The following is an 18554-nucleotide window of genomic DNA, read 5'->3' as shown; positions in this document are numbered from 1 at the left end:
GGTACCTAGGTAGGTAGTGAGATTGTTTGGGTGCTCGATATTTAATTAGATACCCTTCTATTCGTCTTCATTGCACGCCGTGGTTTGGTATTTTACCTTGCGTATCTACATCAGGTACACATATCTACTACAAAGAAGACAACAAGACGAGTAATAAGACAGACAGCAGGCGTATACCTGAATTGACACAAGTTCATGTTGATATATGTACGAGTGCCAGAGAAGCCGCAACGCCGTCTTCGTCAGCGTCGGGGCCTTGGCCTGATACTTTCTCTACCTAGTAATATTACACTGGCCGAGCTTTCATTCACCTCCTTGAGCGTTGGATGCACGAAGAAGACTTTCTTATTTGCTTAGTTCACCTTCGTAAAACCTCTCCCTTTACAGATCTACTCCAGCATCGAAGCCTGGTTCGTGTACAGGACATCTACGACATTGCTCAACTTCTCAATAGTCTGGAGGGCTGCATCGTAAGACTCGTCACGCTGCGTCTCGTCGAAGATAATCAAGCACCCGGCACCCTGATCAAGCACACCGATGATCACCTTGTCGAGGATCATCTGGGAGAGCTTGCGCTCGACCTGCTGGGTATCGAGGCCGACCATCTTAGCGATGTGGGCGATCTCGACGCGGCTAAAGGGCTCGATGACCTTGATCAAGTTCTGCTCGAGCATAGCGTCGTAGAGGCGACGTAGGTGATTGCGGATGAAGGCGTCGCTGCCGAGCTCGTAGCGGTACGAGGACAGGGCACGCTCGTACTCTTCTAGAGACCGGTTCGAGTGCGCGCGCGCGATGGCCTTCATAGCCTCGAGGTTCTGGCCCGCGTATTTCTGCGCCTGCTTAGACGCCATCAGGTTGTTGACGTCGTCGACGAGGTTAAGCATGATCTTGCAGAGAAGCATGTACTGCAGCGCGGCGGTGGCCTTAGCTGGCTCGTCCTGGGTGTGGTAGCCGTCAAGTGCCTCGATAAAGTAAGAGAAGGCCGTGTTGAAGTCCTGATCCATGGTGTGTAGCATACCTGACTGCATGTCTAGGTTCGCTTGGAGTAAGGGAGGCGTGTAAACCGAGGCGGCGCTCGTCCTCGCGCTGGTGAGAGCAGCACGAGCCTTGGAGTTGTTGCCGAGAGCATGGTATACTCTAGATTCCAATAGTTGAACCTCTACCAATACTAACTTATCGTCCAGACGCTTTAGCTCCCGCAAGAGACCGTTGATAAGGGTAAGGGCATCGTAGTATGATAGCTTAGCCATATACAGGGTAACGAGTCTGGTCTCAAGGTTCTGGCGTAGGAAGCTCCGCCTCTCGGAGGTGGCCCATTCTATACATGACTTGGTGACGGCAATCTGGATGTCGGTTGTGTTTGGGATGGCTTCGAAGAGATCGAGCAGCTGACGGACTATTGTGAAGTGGTGTTAGATGGACGCTTATATTTGCAGCAAAAGCGAAGGAGAGCGGGGAGCGGGGAGCTAGAGCGTACCCAACTTGGCCGTCTTAGCCTTTGCGAAGCTCGAAAGGACGGTTCTGCTCGTGGTAACAAGGTCGACGAGTTCCTTGGGTTTCCTGGACACAGATGTCAGCTTCTAGACGCAAAAGAGGAATGCTAAAGCCAATGCTCACTTCTCATCCCGGTACAGCTCCCCTAAACTTATCAAGGCGGATTCGTATTCCTTTATTGCTGCATCTGAGGTAACAGAGGGGGGTTTGGATATGAGGTCTTTGTAGATAGCTTCAGCTTTTCGCGGGTCGGAGCTGGCAAGCGATTGCGCTTCCTTCACAGACGGCTTCTGCGAAGCCATATTGACTGGCGTGTGCTCGAGATGCGAGTTGGGAATTAACTCGAATTATAATAAGGTAAGGGGGGGGGGGGGACTCTCGAGTGTCGGATTGTGGGTTCGAATTGGTATAGAACAGTTAATACAGAAGTAATAAGGACGTTGTTCAAATGAGCAGGAATTCAGGAATTCAGGAATTCAGGAATTTAGGAATTTAGGAATTATTGAAAGGGTACGTACAAACTGAGCTCGACTCGCCCGCTGTTTCCTACTACAGCTCCAGCCTTGCGATTAGCGATTAGGTGATAAAGTGGATACCTACTGACGCAGCTCTAGACTGCCTGAAATGCTAGTACGGAATAACCCACCATTCCGTTCCCTCTTGCTCTTTTCTTAGGTAAGATTAGCTAACTGGGCGTACCTAAGTACTTTTTTAATACAAAAAAAAAATAGCACATCATTGATGCGAGTTGCCATCAACGCTGTCTTTGAGTTATATAATTGATATAAATACCCAACTTTTTCATAATACCGTAGGATTAATTATATAAATTAGACTAGTACCGAAATTCATCCCAATTCCCCTTGTTGAACGTAATAAGTTCATAACCTACATATCATCCACACTGTAGATATTCACAAATCCAATAAGATAAGTATCCATTATACCAAGTAAAAGCCTCTTTCCCCATCCCTTTTTTCTTTCTTTCAAAACGAGGGTTACCAGAAGCGCCGCCGAGATGTTCCCTATCCATGTCAAGCCCAAGGTCTCGCAACTCCTATGCGTATGTACTAATACGTAGTCCTCCCCCCCCCCCCCCCCTTTTTATATTATCCTTCAGCCTTTTTCATGACCGTCAAACGCTCGTCGTTTCTGTCATGACGCGCCACGATGTCAGTTATCCCTCTACGTCGGATTAGTACTTGGGATGTAATCATTACCTGAGTATACGTGAGCCTGCCAAGTGCGCACCTTGTTTACCCGGCCGTTGGTGGCTTGAGAGCCGCTACCGCCAGGCATATCCATCTCCTGAATGGAGCTGTCGCTCATCGGTCGGTAAGAAAGCGGTCGGGAGTAACTCGACCCCGCTGGACCGCTATGCCTCTTTCCAGCAATATTAAACCCCTCGCCCCCTCCGCTGATATGCATGTTGCCGAATCCAAAATCCCAGCCGTTATATTGATGGACGCAATGCGGCTCTAAAATCTGGCAATTCTCCGTCAGGATTTTGTATGTGCATTGCTCCACCTCCTGAGCCGTCGGCCTCTCGTGGGGGGCTATTGAAAGCATTCTTGCCACTACCTGCAGCATGGGCGCCATACCACAGAACACTTGGTCATCCTTTTTTGATGCATCCTTAGCAAGGCCGGCCATCCATGATTCGACCTGTCCTAGATTTTTATGGAACGACGAGTCTAAAACTGCCCCTCCTCGGCCGGCTTGCTTATGCTTTGCGGATCGATGTGAGGCGAAGGACCGGGTCTGGCGTTTCATTAGGAAACTTAGCAATTCAAGTATCACACATCCTAACGAGAATATGTCGGCTGCCTGAGGGTCGAGGGAAGGTGTCGGCGAGTGGAGCATCGAACCAGTTTCTGGGTTCCCTCTATTTATGGAGAACGACGAGTTATCTGACGATGTTGATCCTGAGGAAGTAACGAGAGTACTTCTTCGGTGGCCGTGGCTAGTTGACGGTCGATACCACTGTTCAGGAGCCGCGTAGTCGTAGGACTCTTTGTCGAAGGCTGATCTGTCCGACGTAGTAGCTATCGCTTCTGCGCTTAGATGGGTTACGTCTGCATAGAAGACATGATTGTTGTTGTTGAAAAGCACAGTCGAAGGTTTTATTCTGCCGTGGGATAGTCCGCAACTATGAAGATAGCACAGTGCGTCAACAAGGCAATGAATCCAGTTCATGAATAGACGTCGTCGATCCTGCTTGGCCAATGACTTCACCGAACTTGGCGTTGTTACTAAAAGGGATCTAAGACTAAAATCGCTTGGGAGAGTAAAAAGAACATAGACAGCGCCCTGGTGGGCATACGATCCGTAATAAGACACGACATGGTCATTTTCAATATTCCTCGCCCTATCGATCTCGTAAAAGAATTCCTTTTCGCTTAGCAGACCAGGGCCCGTTCCAATCGGAATGCGACGCCGAGAGAAGATCTCCCCGGGTCGATTTGCCAACTCGACTCTATCCGCAACGCTGCTAAGGCTTAGCCCGGGGCGCTTATCGACGGTAAGAGGCACGATCTCGGGATTTTCGTATACTATATAGTTGCCCCTTTCTATAAATTTGAGTAGATAGTGAAACTGGCGAGAATAAAACTTCCTCTCAAGTTTGTCGTCCCTGGTGAGCGTAAGCGCTAGCCGTTCGATCTGGTCAAGCGGAATTGGGAGGTCATCGTCGTCCCAACTATCGTCGATAAGTCCAAAAATCTGGTCTGGGACACCTAGGTCTAGAAGAATGAGAAAGATACGCTTGGCCTTTTCGTCAATCCATTCCCAGTAGGTCCCGTCCGTCAAACCATCACCGAAACCAAGAGGTAAATCCAGCCGTTTTATCTCCTCGGGGAGGAGGTGTGAGCAGACAAACTGTCGAGTGACAGTCGCTTCAATCCGCGACGGATCCCACCACATAGCTACCATAGATAGACCAAGGGTAGCATTACACCATAGATCCACCCTAGATCAGTCCAGTCAGTTAATGTAGTCGAACGCCGCATGTAATAAGGTTTGTAAATTCTTGCGACAGATTCGATGGGGCTCAAGGTTGGTGGTGTAAGCAATACAGGGGCGTAGCCCGTTTATAGGATCTACCATCAGATGCGACACGGCACCCGACCGAAGACGCCCGCCAGAGGTGCAACATACAGGTAAGTCAGCACAAAGCAAATGTTGCCTGGGGGCGATATTTTTCGGATGGGCACTCAGGACATATACCTCTGGGCTCCATAGTTTGCGTAGTAAAGTGTGTCCAAGTAGGTAGAAGCATCTAAGCAGAAGCGCGCATATGATTGGAATCCTTCGCCTTTGCTGCTAAGCTACTGATTACCTTGTGTACTTAGCAAATCATGTTGGTGGCCATTTAAGGCAGATATTGGTTGGCTTTAAGCGGTGTGATTGGTCGAGCGCAAGGCAATAGATAAGGGATATTTTAGTATCCTGAGGTCAAAAAACACCCCGGTAAAACGCCATTAGTAGGGGGTGGATATGCTTAAGAGGCTCTCGTGGGTTCGATGTAGATGCATCTCGAGGCGTCTAATAATACCGTCCAAAAGCGGTCTCCCCGAAAGTTCCATTTGTGGCAGCCAGCAGGAATATATTAGTGGCCTGGATCGGGTCACAGACGAACTTAAGGTTGGAATGCAATACATAGAGACAGCGTGCATATATTCGCACTGATATATTCGCACTGGTGTATTGGCGCTGATGTATTTGTACCTTATTGAATGGAGGAGAGCCCGGACTCCGCCGATCCCCCAGTCCCCCACACATTTCTATTGTAGTTCAACTCGTCTCTCCCCAGTGTGTTTGACTCTTGGACACTTGGCAACTAGAGACACTGTGACCTGTCTTCAGCCAGACGGAACACGGTACGACATCATGGTCCTAATATCGAAAGGATGATCGTTTTCCGTATATCCGATGTATGTATATGCAGGTGCGGTCCATGCCCGTCACGAGGGAAACATGGGATGGATATGATAGCTGACGAGCATTAATACATATTATCATCGGTGGCGTGGGGATGAAGCGCATAGGACCTGAGGTCCTTGGCAGCCTTAAAGCAGGATAACATAACAAGGTTAGTATAGTAATCACATCTAACATGATTCTTATCTTTTGGGACCGCCTTTGTGGTAGGCTAGCACCATCGCAAAGCCTTGGCTTGCTGGTTGGTGAGTTGGAGTTAGCGCGGTTAAAATCATGTTGCTTGGTGTTTTCGCATTAGTACAATTAGGACATGTATTATTGATGTTCAGCTACGACGATAAGCTTCAACGACTGCGGGGAATACATAGGTATGGAAAAGGGAAACAGGAACCTTCTAGGGTCCCCCCTCCTCTTTCTCCCCTGATGGATGACTAACAGCCGTCTCGAGGGCTAGACCTATTAAGTTGTGACTTCCTTCGCTATTCAACCCCTTTTTGGTAGCTTCTATTTCAACTCATCAGATGCAACTGTCTATCACGATCTTTCCTTCCTTTCTAAGGCTATATATCCATCACGTTAATATACATGGGACATTGCTACTATCCATTTTCAGCCTTCCTTTGCATCGAAGCCATGTTTAAGGTTTTGTTCACGTGTTTGCCTCTACTCAAACCCCACATGATATGTTAGGTATCTAGTTATCTTCCTCCTGCAAGATAGATTAAAAGAGTTGCCAGGATGGTCATGATATGTAACCTAGTATTGTAAAGAAATTTGATACTCGGTGTGTATGTAAGATATAGTACCTACATGTAGGTATTTAGACCGTGGTTTGTATTTTGTGGTTTGTATTTTGTATTTTGTATTTTGTATTTTGTTTGCACGGGCGGGCAGTTTTGCACTAAATTCACAATTCACCACTATTTATTTTATATGAAAGGGGCCTCCAATTCATGCCGTGTAACTATCTCATCTCGGGCATTATAGGTTACACTTTACACTTTACACTTTACACTTGAAAGCCATAGGTTGAACGTGTCATATGTTCAACATCCAACATCGAGGCTGACAGGCTCGACTTACGGCCAACAGGTAAAAAGGAGAGATTCCTATAGGTACATATAATTAGAAAAACAAGGTACTTTCATATTTTATTAAATGGAACTGTTACCTTATGTATCTAGGTAAGTTTACACGACATAATTAACATGAAAAGCTGAAAAGAGTCAGGTTCGTACGTTGCCTTAATACCTTAGGTACCTAAGGTAACCATCATAGAGCTAACTACATAAGTATTGATATTGTATATTGCTCGGCCATCTTAAATTACAACATAGCCTACTTGATATGATATTTGATATTATATCAGCATTCCTTTATAGCACTGTAGACATTTCGAATCCTTGGCTAACTTACACATGTTCCAATAAGCGTCGAGCACCTAGCATCCTGGAGTCCGGTGTGGAAATCCATAGAGAAAATATTGACGAAATATATTAATTTATTAGAGCCACACTGCTTGTGCATCTCTAGCATGACGTCGTCGGCCGTTAACACCGGGGGCGGACGCGAGCCGAAAGGCCAACCTGATAAGCCTTCTATACGCAGCTTCTGCATGCTGCCGCGTGGGCTCCAAAGCCTTGGTGGCATTGTTAGACTCGGGCCGACCTACCCATTCAGAACTCGAGGCACTGCGAATATCATATGCAGTGCAACATGCCTGCTATGTATGCTCGATCAAAACTAAGGATATCAATGGCCAGCCACAACATTTGGCATTGTGACTGGTAACTTTCGGTCTCCTTCTCCTAATTGGGACGCGGACACATTTTCTGATATGGTAGAATATGGTAGATGGCTCTAGCACGGGCAGTTGCTTATTAGAACACGGAGGTGGAACTGCAGGCTAACTAGCCAGTTATACAAACGTCCACTGTAAGATCCGGGTACGGTCTCGGGTGTATTTCTTTCGCATTCCAGGAAATTCTGTCGACGATCAACTTCATATTGAAGCGTATGCTTTTTTTCCCTCCCTCACTACACAACATCCCCTTACACATTACTACCATTACATTTTAACAGACTCACGGACGCCAGCGTTCTACTGTCTGGTTTGTAATATGATCGTGACTATTTCTCCCATTAAGCCAAATACCTTTATTGAACCACCAGCCAATTCGTGATGGATGCTAGATCAGGTGCCCGTTCTTCTCGCTCAGCTGAGTTCCCCTACGGCCTATGAACGTAGTCATACCGCTGTCTACGCCGGAAATCTTCCGTGCAATCTTCTGGAGACCCACCGGCAACACGTTGTACCAATCTACCCAGCGCGCGTAGAGGGGCATGCCGATGTGATCGCTTAAGCCGAGATCGATAGCCTTTATTATCTCCTTAGCCACATCTATGGGCTCGACCACCGGGGCGATGAAAGGATTGGGAGTCTTCACGCCGTAGAAGAGTGGTGTGCTTAGCTGGCCTGGCGTAACGAGGATAGTTTTGATCTCTGGATATTCCTGCAGCTCAGCAGCGAGAGATTTGTGCAGAGCCGTCACTCCGGCCTTGGCAACAGCGTAGTCTGTGAGCCGAGCTGCACCGAGGTGACCAATAACGCTGGAGAGGGTTACAATGGTGCCGCCGGTCTCATTACGAATCATCCCCGGTAGAAACGTCTTGATAGTGTAGAAGTGCGACAGGAGGTTCGTTGTAATACTCTTCTCGACTTCCTCTAGATCCATATCGAGCAGCTTCTTGCCAACAACCTCGGCAGCATTATTGATTAGGACGGTAGGTGTTCCGAGCTGGAAGTCATATTAGTTGAGTCATATGCGCACTGGTGGAATATAATACACACATCGCGCTCTATCTCTGCTGCAACTCTAGCAATCTGTGCCTTATCTCGTACGTCACACTTATAATAAGTAATGCCGCGAGCTTCTGTACTTTCTAATTCGGCGATATCCAAAACCGCGACGGTAGCACCTCGCATGCCGTATACCTCAGCAATTAACAGACCGAGACCGCTAGCACCGCCCGTTATTACAATGACCTCCTCAGTCAAGTCGACCTCCCGGTGCATTCCATACGCGATCTTATGACTTATGACATTTCCCATCCATAGGAAAGTGACGAATGTAGCCCACGTAATGCTAACAACCATAGGGTTGGTGTTCCAAGCCTGGTGCTCGGCGCGAAAGCAGAGAGGAATGATCCATGCTACGAATGGATGTAGCAGCGTAACGTTGAGGACCTTGAGGAGGACATCGACGGAGATGGGTGCCCACCACGATTCGTGTGTTGATGGTCGAGGATGATCCATGGTATCGGACAGTTGAGGAGACGAATGCTGGCCAGCAAGCACTTCAAAATTTGAATAATACAGAGAAAAGAAACGTATACACCTCTAATTAGGTGTCCTTTGTAAGAAAGGATGAATCGAATGGTAGAAGATAGGATGAAGGAACTAAAATTCAATGGACCGGCCCCGTGTCCATAAATTGTGTCCGCTCAGTCGTCGCAACTTTCAGCTCAGCTTCTAAAAAAGCTCCTGGGCGCTTGAAACAAATGGCCCAAGCGTCGTAAGTTTCGACTAAGGCAGGTTCCAATTACACTCAGCCAATCGGCTGTACCCATCTAACCTAAATAACAGGGGTCTCGCTATGTAAGAGTTATCAAGCGCTTTTTCGTGTAGTTATAGCCTATCTGCCTATTACCGATTTTATATATTTATTCGTGCATGCACTCATGAAGCTTAAACACTAGCCACTACGTACATCTATGTGGCATTAGTCGACGATTTTCTGCTTGTGTATAACCCTAGCTTGACGCGCTAGAGTAATTCAACTTGGCGCGGTCGCCTCCTAATATATATATATACCTTAGCAAATATCGGGTAGTCACTCGCTTTTCTCTTACTAAAGTTATGTAGAAATCCACAATGAATATATATTTTGATCTGTTGCAAGGATGTGGACGCAACATATCGATGTCGTGCCTGGTATCGAAGTCTTCCCTACCCCTTAACGCCTTGTAAATACAGTTCATAAATATCTAACTGGCAACTACTTCCTTCAAAGTGTCATCCGCCATTACTTCTCTCGTGCTAAGACTACCTTATCACGTTCACTCTTCCTCTTCTCGAATTGCTTCTTTGTATGCTTCCTCTCATTCTCCTCCCGCCGCTTAATAGCCCTGAGTTCCTCCTTCTTAATCTCGCTTGCCTTCTTGATAACCTTTGGAAGATGTCTATGACGCTTGATACGTCTTACCTCAGGCTGTTGTCATCTATGTTAGCACATACTTCTGTAATCTATTTATCAAGATAGAAAACACGTTTGGAACATACCATGTGACCATATCTTTCGGATAATGCTTCATTGTATTCGAGTGCTTGTCGATGTTTTGCGGATTTCACACCCTCTCGTTTGGAGGAATTTGCCCTCCAAAGGCGAATGTTTCCGTCATCCGATCCACTTAGGACATACTTGGAATCTGGCGTCCATCGAGCGCAGAAAACTCGCTGCATTCGTTTCGTATGATATACATCCCTTGAATGACCCTGGTCTCGGTTGAATAATCGAATCGTCCGATCATATGAAGCTGTAACGAGCTCTTGTCCGGTCGGGGAGAATTCCACGTCCATCACTGCCGCCACGTGATCCTTGAGTACGTTCAGTGCTCGGTCAAACCTGCGCATATCAAACAGGTACACATTATGATCTTCACTCGCCGCTGCAAAGTTCATCGGCTCTACCGGATTCCAAGACAGTTTGTTGCAGCTAAAGTTGAGAAAGGTGCGTGCGAGAGGCGAGGCTGTTCGGAGGTCGTATAGGATAATCGAGCGATCTGTAGAGCAAGATGCGAGAACCGAAGTCTCGCTTTGATTGAAGGAGACGGAATTAATTGTTTCGCCAGATGAGGGCCAGCGAAGAACTTCTGGCGCAGCTGTATACTGGTCGAGGTTGTAGACAGATATAACATCGGAAGAGACCGCAAATGCATTCTTCGCTCTATGAACACTCAAACTTGTGAAGGCATTCGTACCGAGCCAAGAGTGAATGGGCGGAGAATCGTCACGTGTATTATAAGGGTCGTGAATTTTTACCGACCTATCAGCCGCGCACGTAAGAAGCTTCTGATCTGGCGTCCAGGCCATGCCCTTCACGATATTCTCGTGAGCGGTTGTTTTCCAGACCTGGTCCCTGCTCGTCAAGCCCCAACATTTTACAACGCCATCGCCCGAGCCAGAGGCAAATCTGTCGAGAGAATTGGGATCCTTCGCCAAGGAGTAAACGCCGTCAACATGCCCATTTCCAAGCTGTGCGATAAATGGCTGAGCAAACATGCGCTCCAGCTTTACAGCATTGAGGGCACGCGTGTATTCTCGTGCTCTTTCGAACGGATGAATCGCGGGGTCTAGGTTGCGAGGTGCCTTGAAACTAGTAAGAGACATGAACAGCAAAGTGTAGAGTTTTCCAAGCTGGAGAATTTACCTTCGGAACATCAGATCCGGCGGGTTGGTACGCCTCCGTTGAGCGGGTTAATGCTTTGATCTTCTATGATAGGAGTTAGAAGTGCCATAGCGCAAGTAGATACGATGCGCGACTTACCATGATTGCGAAGCACGAAGGTATCGCAATGTTGAAGCTGATAGCGCATTCAACGCGATAGGAAAGAAGAAGAAAAAAAGATCAAAGTCAATATCCCACTTTGCCGGCTGGCAACCATCTGTTCTACTTCGATAAACCTTATCGGTCTTATCATTGCTCTTATCGATACCATTTTGCATCTTCTATGTACTTATGTACACAGCCTATACGGATTCCACTCTTTGTTCTGTTACAACAGGTACTATAAACAGATACTATATTGTTACACTTTATAATCGGAAGATATAAAAAGCAGTGTAACGTATCCTAAAATAATAAGGTATGTTTCTCTTCGCAACGAGACTTGATCCAACCGCACCTCAGAGCGTGGCAAGTGAACGAGGAATACGATTGTTTCCAGTTCGTAAGATCTACTTGCGGATTGCTGTTTTAAGGGAATTATGCTACCTAATTCACGTTACCACGTACATAAGCATCATAATAATAATGGTTGATATTATACCTAAGCTTATCCTTTCACTACGTCATGATGCACAAATAGGCGGGTAGTTTAGGAGGCATGTCTGCGCTTCGTTTACTTACATGTTAAAGGTATGGCTAGGTATGTACATAGAAAGCTGCGTGGTTGCATGAGCATTGAACCCGCATTAGTACATATATAATTGACTCTACTACATTCTAGGTTAGGTAACTCTGTCTAAGTAAGCAACTAAGGATACTCCCGAATGGTTAGCTGATCAAAAAGCCACAATTCGGATCTAACCTTATTCTATATAATATCTTGTGAAGGTATGTATAAAAAAGTATTAAAGATGAAGCTTGAAGGATTTATTGCGTATCCCTGCAAAATATGTACCTGCAAACTACATACCTAACCGAAGCAGCCCAAATAATGTATGTAGATCTGTGCAACGGTAAATATGTACTATACCTACATATAAATACCTCCAAATCTCTCCTATCATAAGGCTTGAGCAGCACGTCTGAATAAAAAGTCTGAAACACGGAACCCCACGACATAATGAGCCAATAATGATGCAACTGTTTGCAGCACCACCTACCTCGAGTAGGTATGTATACAATATTTTAGCCAATGTCTTCATTGCTCGAATTGAATAGCATACGCGTCTACGTTTTACTACGTATGTTAGTGACATAGTACTAGATAATAGTCACCAATCGACGGGAGACGTTCTTTCTGAATTTTCTTTTCGCCGGGACAAATGACAGGGGATGGCCTTGTCGATCCTTTTTTATCCTTGATTTCCGACCTTTACATATGCACCTGTGGACACTAGTGTGTAAAAAGCACCAAATCTTATCTACAAACCGATGCCAAGCTCCAGTTCGGTCTAAAGCCGCTGGTCTGCCATTCGCTGCCATTCGCTGCCAGTGGCTGCCAGTGGACTTTCAGCCTATTGGATCAAAGCTTGTGCTAAGCTTGGATCAAGCTTCCCCAAAAATCTAGGTAAATATTCTTGTATGTACCTAGGTACCTACACTATTTACAAGGGGTTGCTTAGGAGAAGGACCCGCTTCTTCGATTAGTGTGCGTTTGATATGTAGGTACAGGCTAGGATGGCTCCTTACTGACGCTACATCACCTTTATATTTCTAAGCTTCTTCTTCTCTGGATTCTTCAACCTTTTCTTTTCTCTTCACGCATCGGAGTAGAGCTGCAGAGATTTGGTCGAGTTAAAATCGAAAAGGGGAAAATCGTAAACATTCGCTTGTCCGTTCGTTGCCAAGTTTGATCTGGAGCGCATTCGTTTCGACTCCGGACATTGATACTCTTTCTAGCTCTCGCTAACCAGGATTCATCCCTAACGACTCGACTCACACTCGTTCGACCATCGTTACTATTCAAGCTTTCCAGTAGTCGCAGAACCGTGGAGGGTTTTATCACGAGCTTCACAAGTATTTTTCAAGCATCATAATCTACATTGCTACCGTACAGTCGTTCTCGATCCAATACCATGCGCTCTTCACTGCTTCTAGCGCTATGCAGCGCTACGCTGTCATATGCCATACCGACAGTTGAGGCAGTCGGCGGCAAGTTTTTTACAAGTGATGGCGATCAATTCTTCATAAAAGGAGTTGCTTATCAACTCACCGAGAGTAAGTTCACGCCTCGAAACATGCGCAATTCAGTCAGACAAATCGTTTTATAATACTAACTTGTATTCAGAGGACCCGTTGGTCGATACTGAGCAATGTAAGCGGGATGCCTCTCTCATGAAGAAACTGGGTGCCAACGCCATTCGTGTCTATCACGTCGACCCGAAAGCGGACCATGACGGTTGCATGTCTGCTTTCGCCGACGCTGGTATCTATGCCATGGTAGACATGGATACCTTCAACACCTACATCTTGCCCGTAAGCTCAAATCTTCAAAGACTTTTATTAGTCTTCCTTCGAATTGACCAGTACTGAATTTCTTTAGAATGATCCGTGGTGGAACCAAACCCAATTCGACGCCTTCTCTAAAGTTATGGACACATTCCATGACTATGACAATCTACTAGGCTTATTTGTGGGAAATGAGATTATCGCCATCAACAATCAATCGTTGGCCGCACCGTTTATCAAGGCAAGCGCTCGTGATCTGAAGGCATATAGAGACTCGAAGGGATACCGCAAGATCCCAATTGGTTACTCTGCTACTGATATTGCGGAGCTTCGACCTTGGTTACAAGACTATCTTACCTGTGGAGGAAACTCGTCCGAGAACATTGATTTCTACGGCTTGAATTCATACCAATGGTGCGATCCCACCGACTATCAGACCTCGGGTTACGCCAACCTGCAAGAGCAGGCTAAGAACTTTCCCGTGCCCATTTTCTTTACCGAGACTGGATGCAATAAGCCTGGTCCGCGATTGTTCGACGACCAAGCCGCTATATTCGGCCCCGAAATGGTGAATGACTGGAGTGGAGCTATCGTGTACGAATGGATCCAGGAAGCCAACGAATACGGTTTAATTTCGTACGGTCCCAAGGTCGACCCTACTGTCACTGGTAAGGATATCGTCGGTGGCTTCACACGTGCAGGTACCCCGACACCTGTCAAACCTGATTTCGACAACCTCAGCAAGCACTGGGCGAGTATCACACCCACTGGAGTTCCCAAATCAGAATACGACACGAAGTCGGTCTCGACCCGTGCTTGCCCAACTTCAACCGCCAGCGGATGGCTTGTTAATGGCAACGTCGCCGTCCCAAGTTTAGGAGCAACGCTTACCGCCAGCACTTATTCGTCCGTGCCTAGTGCTACCGGTACGGCTGCCGGTGCTGATCCGTCAGAAACTCAGAATGCCGTCTCTGGATCGAAGGAGATTGCCGGTATGGGTGCTGGCCTTGTAGGTGTGATGATGGTATTTACATTATGGCTTTAATTCAACTTCAATTCGATGGAAAGATTCTAGAAGTACAACTTTTTTCGATCCTGACGTTCCATTCCGCCGTGCCTTCCCTTAATTAATCCTACACGGGAGGTTTTATGGTCGGCACTATTCGTCAGGTCCTACCTAATTCTTCCTTTCGACTACTCGGTTGGGGAAGTTTATTCAGCATCCGCAAGGCATTGTACACGGCGTTTATTGTCTTGCGTTGGATAGCTCTAGTCCATTACCTAATTATGGGCGTCTGCTGTGGACATTTGCACATGCTTAGATGATACAGTTCAGAAGATGACTGCGAGGAATGTGCTTCGACTTGCATACGAGGAGGATGAGCTTAGAGGTTTCCAGATAAACGACATCATGATTGTCATGAAGCAACAATTACACAGCCAAGGAAGACCAACTTCCTGATACCAACTAAATAAAACGCCGCTTTGGCTGTGATACCCTTTGATACCCTTTGATACGCTTGACTTGATTGATTATGGGACTTTTTGCTATAATGTGATTATCGTACGTTTATACTTCTAAGATGTGAAGAAGGCATGTACATGTACTCCTTAGGTAAATGCATGCACAGTGCCTAAGCCAGTCTCTGACTGTCCAACATGTAATAAGTTGTTAGTGTTTCCAGTGAGAACATTGTTCCTTCCATAGATTCCAATTCAAGCCTTCCACTCACGGGAAAGTACCTGTCATATATAATGTCTGCCCTCTGTATAGCAGGTACCTATATAGCAGGTACTACTTGCTTACATATATAGATCTTGAACGAAGCGTCTTAGATAATAATTCTACCAACCCTCATTTCCACCTACACCTAAAACTCCTAGTATCACCTAAAAGATTTCCGATTCAAAAGTGCAAAAGTGCATCTAGTATCTGATCGCAATCCTAGATATTCTAATAGTCCCATCATTCTCATTCAGATACATGGCAGAAGAAAGCCAATCCCAACCACAACAGCCTTCAGTAGCAGCCGCCGACGAGCACTGCGACAGCCACAAGCGCAAAGCCTGGAACATCAAGAACGAAAACTGCCTACGAGCCAAGCTCGACTGGCATCGGTAGTGCCCGTTCCAGAACCGGCCTACGCTGAGATGGATATTTCTCATCTCGCTCGTCGTAATCGTCGTCGGCGTACTGATTACCGGCGTCGTCTTCACCGTCTACTACGACGCCATGTACTACTCGAGCGGCGCCTTCCTGCTGAAAGACAAGGCCAAGTCTACCGACGGCCAGCCCAAGGGCCCAGACACCCCGCCTGTCGTCCCAAGAGGCGTGAGTGTCAATGCGTGCGGTGAGAAGAGGGATAGCTGCGAGGCTTATGATCAACCTGTTCGTATTTTTCTTATATCCTTATACTGGCTCCTCTCTTCGGCTTTGTATCATCACCTAGGGGGGATGATGGTGTAGATGTAGGTAATCTAACGAGAAACGAAGAATATATGCTGCCCCGTCGGAATGATCTGCTACTCGAGCAACTTCTCACCGTCGGGCGTCTACTGCTGCTCGGGCGAATATCAATGCCTTGCCAGCGAAGTCCAGCCACCGCGTTGCGACGGACGGATGAGCCCTTGCAACAAGAGCATCGGGGGCGGCTGCTGCGCGCCGAACACCGAGTGTACTAAAGACGGGTGTCTGAAGGTATACCGTGCGGAGCCGGGGCTCGCGACCAACGTTTTAAGCGGCCCGCCTACGACTATCACGAGAACTACTACTGTCTTGGGAGTAGGGACGGGAGTCGGCGGGGTCACGGTCACGACGGTCAAGATAGCAGAAACGGGGCAGAGCGGTGGGCTAAAGGGGATTAAGCCCGCATTTGGCTTTTCTAGCTACCCGTTGTTGGAGATGTTTGTCTTTGGGTTCGCTCTTGTGTTGTCATATGTGATGGTTTTAAGGGGTGGTTAAAACTGTTCGCTTGAGGACCAGGGGTTGAGCCTTGGCCATTATACCGTGGGGGGCCTTTGGAGTGACGAAAAGGGGGTAGTTGTGCAGCACATTCTCAAATTGTATCGCATTCACGGTATGCATAGCAATACCATGCTTTCCTCACAATTTAGTTAGTTAGTACATGTATATTTTAAAATGTAACTCTTTTACTTCCTGCCGGTACTCTCTATTTTATTCTCGTGGTATATTATGAAACTTGGAGGAATTGGACATGATCTGATGTTCTTAATTGCGGAATACAGGTACAGTTTGAGGTTCTCGGGACAATTTCTTCTTGCGGGTTATACACCATTTGATCTGACGTACTTGATGCTAACTCATCCAACTGAATCGCCCAATATGCAAGTGCTTTACGGTCGAATTAAGGTTGCTCGCGCTCGGATGTGACCAGACAAGGATGTCGATGTCTCTACGAGAGATGTATGTAACTGTTTCGCTTGGATCAAGGGTAGTGTCATTTATTCCATGCACAGGAGTGGTTCTAGGATGTGAGGGGCAGTCTTCAATATGCAGGTTTTGTCTTCCCGGGGTATTCCTCGACAATATTTGGATGCTCTTTCATTGGGTTGATGTAGTACGTGGAATTCTCTACTTTGTAGATCATCTGTACCTTTTAGGATGAGAAGATCCGCTGTTATTTGTATTGTGCGACCGGCTTCGATACCCAAGCCGAAGGCTCGATGGCGGAATCAATACTTACCCCATACTCGAAGAATATAATAATATTCAAGAGAAAGATCCCGGCGGAGCTATCATTTGAAAATATAATCAGGGGAAAGGCATTCTCGGTCAGTACGCACCGTAATATGACTTATGTATAGTACTAATATGCAAATAAGCCATGCTCCTTGGACGACTTCATGAACTATCTAATGTATATAGAGCGAAGCGCAGAGAATCTTCAGTTTTTCCTGTGGTATTGTGACTATGTCGAGAGATGGACTCAACTGCCTAGATCTGAGAGAGAAAGATTACCGGTATGGGGTTTAGGGAAGAGGGTATATATGAAGCCACGTCCGCGGTCGATAAAGATGGAGGAGAGGATAGACAAGCTAAACCGAACACTTACAGTTCTGGACGGAGACACACCGACAGCAACACAAGAAGTTATGCTAGGCAGTAAGCCGGAATCCAAGATTGGTGTAGACATAGATTCCTCAAAGCCGCGAGCGTTAGCACTTTCATCAGGGGTAAAGGACGGTGCTCAAGACGAGTGGCGATGGCAACCTTGTGAGTAGAGGCATCGTCTCTTCGAACCGTCCTGCTGCTAATGTGAGAAAAGTCTCAGCGCAGCCTTTCCGAGACGAGGTCACAGAAGTAACTCGCCAGTACATATCGACCTCTGGACCGCGGAAGTTGAACCTGTCCCATGAAGACCGAAGTGCTTGTTTCCACGCCTTGCAACATACGACACACCCGTCCAGCTTTCTTTTAGCCTTTTTGGCAGCTGAGACAGAGTTGCGAAGATATAGCCATCCCAACTTCATCCGCTGGAGCACTTGCAATACCAGCCCCTCGCGGGTTCTGTGCGCGAGGGCGTCGAGCGTTATCCTAATAATCTTAGCCATCATACTAAACATAATCCTCATTCTCTCCAAAGCCAACCGCCTATGCCGACTGTCTGCCGTGCCTCTGTGGTACGCCGGGTTCTACATCTTATTAATAGAAGGACGCGGAATAAGCGCCAGGCTATATATGAACCAGAAGAGACAATTGCGCCCGTGGGAGCAAGTCACGAGCTCGGAACTCGAAAGCGTGGATTCGGGAGCAAACGCTGGACAAATAGAATTGGGCAATAGCAGAAGCTCCCCCGAAAGCAAAACGCTAGATACGTGGGTTGAGTTGTATCGACAGAAGCCGATCTGGCAGAGGATATTTGACGTCTCTGTGGTAAACCATAACAGACATCTGAGAGCTTTACAAGATAGGGTCGTCTTTACATCGTTGTTCTGGGCTTGTTTCTTAGTGGTGGTGTTGTCGGTTGGTTCAGTATTGATACCTTCTGGTAATAAGTTTTAATTATATTTCGAGGACTAAGTTTGTATGTAAATGTATTGTAAGTGATTCGAGATTGCCCGGTACATGATATACTAGAAGGTACCTAAAGCACGGGTCACTACATACTAATATGTTGTGTTATGTTGTGTAATGTCACACAGCAG

General features: G+C 46.7%; 7 protein-coding genes across 7 annotated transcripts; 3 read left to right on the top strand and 4 right to left on the bottom strand.

Annotated features, from left to right (window-relative positions):
- Nucleotides 1-175: 175 nt before the first annotated feature.
- On the bottom strand, nt 176-2128 carry F4813DRAFT_363778 (PCI-domain-containing protein). The gene is made up of 3 exons (XM_049243739.1): nt 1618-2128; nt 1478-1560; nt 176-1396 (listed from the first exon to the last, which is right to left on the bottom strand). The coding sequence occupies exons 1-3, from the start codon at nt 1794-1796 to the stop codon at nt 390-392; spliced, it is 1269 nt and encodes a 422-aa protein (XP_049098563.1). The 5' UTR covers nt 1797-2128; the 3' UTR covers nt 176-389.
- A 551-nt stretch (nt 2129-2679) lies between these two features.
- F4813DRAFT_381444 (kinase-like protein) lies at nt 2680-4416 on the bottom strand (the record flags this gene model as incomplete). The annotated part of the gene is made up of 2 exons (XM_049245677.1): nt 2680-2714; nt 2784-4416. 2 exons carry the CDS (start codon nt 4414-4416, stop codon nt 2680-2682), a joined length of 1668 nt encoding a protein of 555 aa, XP_049098562.1.
- A 2936-nt stretch (nt 4417-7352) lies between these two features.
- F4813DRAFT_130158 (NAD(P)-binding protein) lies at nt 7353-9343 on the bottom strand. Its single transcript, XM_049238702.1, has 2 exons — nt 8285-9343; nt 7353-8231 (listed from the first exon to the last, which is right to left on the bottom strand). The coding sequence occupies exons 1-2, from the start codon at nt 8747-8749 to the stop codon at nt 7623-7625; spliced, it is 1074 nt and encodes a 357-aa protein (XP_049098561.1). The 5' UTR covers nt 8750-9343; the 3' UTR covers nt 7353-7622.
- Nucleotide 9344: 1 nt separating this feature from the next.
- F4813DRAFT_130187 (WD40 repeat-like protein) lies at nt 9345-11100 on the bottom strand. Its single transcript, XM_049238703.1, has 4 exons — nt 11040-11100; nt 10923-10985; nt 9776-10861; nt 9345-9704 (listed from the first exon to the last, which is right to left on the bottom strand). The coding sequence occupies exons 1-4, from the start codon at nt 11040-11042 to the stop codon at nt 9519-9521; spliced, it is 1338 nt and encodes a 445-aa protein (XP_049098560.1). The 5' UTR covers nt 11043-11100; the 3' UTR covers nt 9345-9518.
- A 1619-nt stretch (nt 11101-12719) lies between these two features.
- On the top strand, nt 12720-14577 carry F4813DRAFT_130153 (glycoside hydrolase family 72 protein). The gene is made up of 3 exons (XM_049238701.1): nt 12720-13157; nt 13228-13415; nt 13483-14577. The coding sequence occupies exons 1-3, from the start codon at nt 13016-13018 to the stop codon at nt 14431-14433; spliced, it is 1281 nt and encodes a 426-aa protein (XP_049098559.1). The 5' UTR covers nt 12720-13015; the 3' UTR covers nt 14434-14577.
- Nucleotides 14578-15108: 531 nt separating this feature from the next.
- Nucleotides 15109-16546, top strand: F4813DRAFT_363769 (uncharacterized protein). The gene is made up of 2 exons (XM_049243738.1): nt 15109-15777; nt 15883-16546. The coding sequence occupies exons 1-2, from the start codon at nt 15622-15624 to the stop codon at nt 16348-16350; spliced, it is 624 nt and encodes a 207-aa protein (XP_049098558.1). The 5' UTR covers nt 15109-15621; the 3' UTR covers nt 16351-16546.
- A 526-nt stretch (nt 16547-17072) lies between these two features.
- F4813DRAFT_381440 (uncharacterized protein) lies at nt 17073-18411 on the top strand (the record flags this gene model as incomplete). Its single annotated transcript, XM_049245676.1, has 4 exons — nt 17073-17180; nt 17232-17622; nt 17675-18372; nt 18406-18411. 4 exons carry the CDS (start codon nt 17073-17075, stop codon nt 18409-18411), a joined length of 1203 nt encoding a protein of 400 aa, XP_049098557.1.
- Between the last annotated feature and the right edge of the window lie 143 nt (nt 18412-18554).

The sequence above is a fragment of the Daldinia decipiens genome (genome assembly GCF_022478715.1).
Source record: "Daldinia decipiens strain CBS 113046 unplaced genomic scaffold F4813scaffold_22, whole genome shotgun sequence".
Taxonomy (NCBI): domain Eukaryota; kingdom Fungi; phylum Ascomycota; class Sordariomycetes; order Xylariales; family Hypoxylaceae; genus Daldinia; species Daldinia decipiens.
This window is presented reverse-complemented; position numbering and strand designations above follow the sequence as displayed.

Coding starts and splice junctions, on each gene's coding strand:
- F4813DRAFT_363778 (XM_049243739.1), bottom strand. CDS start 1,796: ATGGCTTCGCAGAAGCCGTCTGTGAAGGAAGCGCAATCGCTTGCCAGC. Junction 1,561..1,617: donor GAGCTGTACCGGGATGAGAA/GTGAGCATTGGC, acceptor ATCTGTGTCCAG/GAAACCCAAGGAACTCGTCG. Junction 1,397..1,477: donor GGCTAAGACGGCCAAGTTGG/GTACGCTCTAGC, acceptor ACTTCACAATAG/TCCGTCAGCTGCTCGATCTC.
- F4813DRAFT_130158 (XM_049238702.1), bottom strand. CDS start 8,749: ATGGATCATCCTCGACCATCAACACACGAATCGTGGTGGGCACCCATC. Junction 8,232..8,284: donor CAGCAGAGATAGAGCGCGAT/GTGTGTATTATA, acceptor TATGACTTCCAG/CTCGGAACACCTACCGTCCT.
- F4813DRAFT_130187 (XM_049238703.1), bottom strand. Junction 10,862..10,922: donor CCGGATCTGATGTTCCGAAG/GTAAATTCTCCA, acceptor ACTAGTTTCAAG/GCACCTCGCAACCTAGACCC. Junction 9,705..9,775: donor CCGAAAGATATGGTCACATG/GTATGTTCCAAA, acceptor AGATGACAACAG/CCTGAGGTAAGACGTATCAA.
- F4813DRAFT_130153 (XM_049238701.1), top strand. CDS start 13,016: ATGCGCTCTTCACTGCTTCTAGCGCTATGCAGCGCTACGCTGTCATAT. Junction 13,158..13,227: donor TGCTTATCAACTCACCGAGA/GTAAGTTCACGC, acceptor ACTTGTATTCAG/AGGACCCGTTGGTCGATACT. Junction 13,416..13,482: donor TCAACACCTACATCTTGCCC/GTAAGCTCAAAT, acceptor GAATTTCTTTAG/AATGATCCGTGGTGGAACCA.
- F4813DRAFT_363769 (XM_049243738.1), top strand. CDS start 15,622: ATGTACTACTCGAGCGGCGCCTTCCTGCTGAAAGACAAGGCCAAGTCT. Junction 15,778..15,882: donor GCGAGGCTTATGATCAACCT/GTTCGTATTTTT, acceptor CGAGAAACGAAG/AATATATGCTGCCCCGTCGG.